This window comes from Theobroma cacao, chromosome 9, assembly GCF_053813885.1.
Source record: "Theobroma cacao isolate CCN51 chromosome 9, ASM5381388v1, whole genome shotgun sequence".
Taxonomy (NCBI): Eukaryota; Viridiplantae; Streptophyta; class Magnoliopsida; order Malvales; family Malvaceae; genus Theobroma; species Theobroma cacao.
The window spans coordinates 42364423-42370064 of NC_142647.1; the positions used below are offsets into that span (position 1 = coordinate 42364423).

General features: G+C 37.7%; 1 protein-coding gene across 3 annotated transcripts; it reads left to right on the forward strand.

The window, feature by feature from the left end:
- Window positions 1-553: 553 nt before the first annotated feature.
- Window positions 554-4785, forward strand: AGT (alanine:glyoxylate aminotransferase). Of its 3 annotated transcripts, none has more exons than XM_018127180.2 (7): window positions 598-712; window positions 1595-1691; window positions 1775-2055; window positions 2311-2595; window positions 2926-3292; window positions 3511-3721; window positions 4486-4785. In XM_018127180.2, exons 3-7 carry the CDS (start codon window positions 1851-1853, stop codon window positions 4621-4623), a joined length of 1206 nt encoding a protein of 401 aa, XP_017982669.1. In that variant the 5' UTR covers window positions 598-712; window positions 1595-1691; window positions 1775-1850; the 3' UTR covers window positions 4624-4785. The 3 variants fall into 3 exon arrangements, with proteins under 3 accessions (XP_017982668.1, XP_017982669.1, XP_017982670.1); XM_018127181.2 differs by having other exon boundaries at window positions 656-712; window positions 1574-1691; XM_018127179.2 differs by lacking the exon at window positions 1595-1691 and having other exon boundaries at window positions 554-712.
- Window positions 4786-5642: the final 857 nt, after the last annotated feature.

Below are 5642 nucleotides of genomic sequence, written 5' to 3' on the forward strand. Positions count from 1 at the left end.
TAAAATGGGAGGGCTGTGTGGTCAGTGTTGCAACAGGCAAGAGTGTGGTTGACACCACTTTATCACGTTATCTTTTGCAATTGCTTTCTCAACCTCATAATCCCACCCCCAAACTTCTGTTCCATGTCTATTTCATTTTTTTTTTTCTTGGTCTAAAAATACAAGTATGGGTACCATCAGTTTTAGGTTTTCCTAGGTAGGCCTCCTTTTGATCTTATTCATTTCATTTGTGCCCTTGCGAGGGAGCCACTCAATCACTGGCTTCATTCAATTTTCACAAGTAATATTCCAACTGTTGGTGCTTGGCTTGATAGGTGCCAACATGAATAAGATTAAGCTTTATGGGATTGGAAGGGAATTCTTCAAAAACACACGACCCTATATGCAAAAAGAGAAAAAACAAAAAAAAGGATACAAACCAACAATAAAAAAAAAATACAACAAAGAAACGTTTTGAGTGGAATCTGTAGATGTATTCCATGTCAGTGGTTCTCAGCCGCAGGATTCCAACTGGTTTCTCTCTTATCTGCCACGTTAGAGCCACTTAGGACCCACGTTTATGTTGATTGGTTCTCCCGCGCTCTTATAGAAATGAAACTTGTCTTTGGCTTCTTATATATATGTATATATTACCAAGGCAGCCGCAGCCTGCAGGTCCTTCTCTCTGCCAAAACAGAGTTCATCCAACTTCGTCGGAAGATTCTCTTCAGAGGTATGACACTTCACTCACATGTATATGTTTTGGATTTTTACAGCGCTGGGTACTCTCTCCCTTTTCATGCTTTCTTAGTTTTTCTTTTCATGTCTTGACTTCTTCACCAAATTCAGGATTATAGACATATAACAAGAAAATGAAAACGTCGTGTTAATAGCAAAAGAGCAAGTGTTTCTATAATTAGAAATGGAGGAAATTATGGGAAACAAGCAAACGATGGAAAAACGAAAGAAGAAACAATGATCACAGTTGTTTAACCAATCAAATACTACCATGTTGGTGATAAAACCTTTTCTTCTTATGATTCTATTTGATTGAAAGGGAAATAATCAGTTCATCAAGGATTTTCTTTTTCTTAAAGCATCAAAGTCATGCCTTCAAGCAAAGTTTTATCGTCTTTGCGGAATTCATACCAACGTGTATATATATATATATAAAGAGAGAGAGAGAGAGTAAATTATATTTTTGTGACTTAAGAGCTTTTATTAAAACTGTTGAATAATACCTCAAACGAGTTGTTTGAAAGTCTTTCAAGTTACTCTGCTTTTGCTCTTTGTCCATAAGATTTTGCATGCAAGTATGTTTCCATAATAGGCATAGTAATTGCAGTGATTTTTTTTGGTTGGCTTCAATTATACAAAAACAATGCATGTTTTACAGAAAACTGCATGTCATCTAATGAAATTGAGAGTGATTTTAGTATCCAATCAACCTAGTAAATGCACCTTAGAATCCGTGTATTTTTTATGATTTGAAATGTTAAGATTATGATAGGAGTTATTTAGTTAGAGTTGTAATGCAACTGTATTACTTACCGAGGATTAACTTTTTATATACAATTCAAATTCTCCTTCTTAGTTTTTCTAACATGGTATCAAGGTTGCCTTGAGAGCCTCCTTGGAAGCCACTTTGGTTGTTGACGATCATTGTTTCACATGCCACCTAGCTCTTTTCACACTCACATGTTAAGATTATGGTACGAGTTATTTAGTTAAAGTTGTCTTAACAGAAAGCTAAGAGGATGAGATTTATTGTGAATTTTTTTTTTCTTTTTATCAGAGAAGTTCTGACCCTGAGAAGCGTAGGAAGTAGTGGAATTTAGGTTAATCGGCGACATTCCTTGGAGGGAGAAAAGATGGACTACGTGTATGGACCAGGAAGAAACCATCTCTTTGTTCCAGGGCCAGTTAACATCCCGGAACCTGTTATTCGGGCCATGAACAGGAACAATGAGGATTACCGTTCCCCTGCCATTCCTGCAATGACAAAAACTCTTCTGGAGGATGTCAAGATGATTTTCAAGACTACTACTGGAACTCCTTTTATGATCCCAACTACGGGTACTCATGGTTTCAACTGCTGACATGTTTTCAGTTATCCATAGCTCGTTAATGCTTAAGAATAGCCAACTTGAGATCTAAAACATATGTTCCTTAAAATAATATTAAAATAGTTGTTTGTCAATGGTGCGTGGAAATCGTTTTGGTTTTTCAAATTGATATTATCAATCAGACAAGTATTATGTTTTTTAAAGCAGTATCGTATCTTATTTGTAATGGCTAGTTTGTGAAGTTAATGTTGCTGTTTGGGTTCAGGAACTGGTGCATGGGAGAGTGCACTTACTAATACCCTGTCTCCTGGAGATCGAATTGTATCTTTCCTTATTGGACAATTCAGTCTGCTCTGGATTGATCAGCAGCAACGCCTTAATTTCAATGTTGATGTAGTTGAAAGTGAGTGGGGTCAAGGTGCTAACCTTGAAATTCTGGCAGAAAAGCTTGCATCTGATTACACACACACAATCAAGGCTATTTGCATTGTTCACAATGAGACTGCAACTGGAGTCACCAACAACCTGGCTACAGTGCGGAAACTACTTGGTAAGTGTATATTTTTGTTCTTTTAGCTCTGGACTTTTTCCCTAAGCACTCCCAAGTCTGCTTTGGATCTGTTGTCTCCATCCTAATGAAAGCCCATACAAAGCTCAAATGAATGAAAAAATTGTTCTGCTGATCTACTGCCAAATTCTTATGTAGTCCTTGGAACATTCCATTTGGATCCAAATTTTGTGTATTTACCTTTTGTTCTGCTTTACAAAACGTTTTAAGTTATGTTATTTTACCTTGCTCTTTTTAGTGGATCTTTCCATTGCATTCCTTTTCACTGTCTATTCTAGTTACATAGTTCCCATGCTTTATATTTCTTCTCAGATCACTACAGGCACCCAGCACTACTTCTTGTTGATGGAGTGTCCTCAATTTGTGCCCTTGATTTCCGTATGGATGAATGGGGAGTCGACGTGGCTTTAACTGGCTCTCAGAAGGCACTTTCTCTTCCCACAGGAATTGGTCTTGTCTGTGCAAGCCCCAAAGCTCTAGAGGCATCCAAAAGTGCAAAATCTGTCAGAGTTTTCTTTGACTGGAATGACTACCTCAAGTTCTACAAACTGGGAACGTTTTGGCCATACACCCCTTCAGTCCAACTGTTGTATGGGCTTAGAGCAGCTCTGGATCTTATTTTTGAGGAAGGACTTGACAATGTGATTGCAAGGCATAGCCGTTTGGGAAAAGCAACAAGGTGAGCCATGTTTATCTTTCTTGTTCTATGTCTGAATTTTCACCAAGTCGAAGACGTGTCTCACATATTCAATCTATTAACTTGGGGATTCTGTTATTCACTGAAGCCTTAAGAAAGTCCAACAATTTTCTTGTTTGAGGTCCTCTTTGTCACTTTTACTTTATTCTGTTGGGATTTTTGTAGTGGTTGATTTGGTAGGTTGCACATTCTTGAAACAGGCTTGCCGTGGAGGCTTGGGGCTTGAAGAACTGCACACAAAAGGAGGAATGGTACAGTGACACTGTGACTGCTGTCCTTGTTCCCCCATATATTGATAGTACAGAAATTGTTAGAAGGGCATGGAAGAGATACAATTTAAGCTTAGGTCTGGGCCTTAACAAAGTGGCTGGTAAAGTGTTCAGAATAGGACATCTTGGAAACCTAAATGAGGTAATGTCCTTCTTCCTTCTTGTCATGTATATAATTAAGATTTCAATTTCTATCAATGATGAGTGGTCTTTTCCTTAAGCGCCTACTTTCTGTGCGTATTGTTAGGGAACTGGTGAATTAATGTTAACAATACTGGTAATCTAGTAGCTTAAACTAAAAAACCTGCATGTGTTCCTCTCACCTTGGCTTGGCAAGTGTGGGTGGTGCAAAACTGCAGTGGAGCTAGCTGGGTGTTGAGATCCATCTAGGGCCACAATGATCTGAGGCAGATGGGGTAGAAGAGTGCTTCATATGCAGCTTGATCAATCAGAATGTAATAGGTTTATATTTGATTAAGAGTTGAAAACTGTGGGATGAACAGGTAGGTTGAGTGGGATGCCTACAGTTACTGCTAACCTCATATAGTTACTCTTCCCTGATAAATATCTGCCACGACATTTTTGGTGTCTTCTTAGTTTAATTCACATTTCAAACAAGACTGAATTATCCTGGCCTTCATGTGCATTAGTTTCTTTTTATTTATTTCGAACAATGCCACGTTATCGTATAACACCAGGTACTTTTGTTAGTCCCCTGACACTGTTGAAGTACTCCTTTTTCTAATGATCTTTAAAACAAGCTGTCATGTAGTACCATCCTTTTTGTTTGTTTGTTTTTTTTTTTATTGTCTCTTGTTTCCCATGTACTTTCACTCTAAAAACAAATAGTAACTTGTTAGAAGCATTGGCTGCTGTAATTTCTCATCTTTATTCATTTATTTTCAGTTGCAACTGTTGGGTTGTCTAGCTGGTGTGGAGATGATACTCAAAGATGTGGGATATCCAGTTAAGCTTGGAAGTGGAGTTGCCGCTGCCTGTGCATACTTGCAGAACACCATTCCTATGATCCCTTCCAGAATTTGATGAACCTGCTATCCATGTAATTACTTTTCTTTACCATCTGCTTCAGGGTACTCTGTAAAAAATGTTTCCCTACTTTGCTTCTCCTCAGGCGTTCCGAATCCCGTACTTGATATGTTACTTACTGTGTTATGCTCTATTTCATATATGTTTATTTTTGGGCCATATTTTTTAAGCATCGAATTGCTCAACAAGAAGTTGCATGTGCTTTAGAGGGCACACAAAAGAAAAACAAAGGCAAATAAGAAAATGGAAAGAGAAAAGTAAGAGAAACGCCTTTAGACCACAGGCAGGAATTTTGAAGGTTAGTTTCTCTTTATAGCATTTCCAATCAAACAATAAAACATTATAACAGACTCACTAATAAAATATTTGATAGAGAACATTCAGCACTTAAGCTTCTTTTACTCCAATGAATTCAACCATATTTTGGAAGGTATGAATTGAGATTGTGTGAAAGTAGAAATCATGTTTCTGCAAATGCATAAGTGGATGTTATAGTTATACGAGGAGAATGGCTGCTGTAAATTTGTAGGCATGGTGGTTTCAATCAAACTCTTACAAAAGTCTAAAGCTCTGTCTCAAAGTTCATGTTTCTTTCCTTCTCCTCTACAAAAATTGCATATTTCGTGCTTGGGCACTGCATAGTCACTGTTAGCTGCACTGTAATACGACTGCATATACATCACCACCAGGGAGAAGCTGGAGTTTCTATTAGGAATAGGATTGCTTTAAGCAACAGCCTAAATGTGTTTAGTCCAGCTTCAATGGTCTTCAATGTTCAAATCTTCATGCATGTTGTTGTAGAATTGACTACTGCAGACGTGAGCATGGTTGGTTTTGATGAATTTTTACTTCGATAATACGCTTTGTTTCTAATTTGTCATACCTAAGCAGATAAAGCAAATATAAATGAAAGAGAAGAAATGTCACAAGCAGAATGGGAATACAACAGGACTTGGCAGTAACCTACTTGACTCAATGTAGTACTATAAATGAAAAGCAGGGGCTTGAAAAGCATG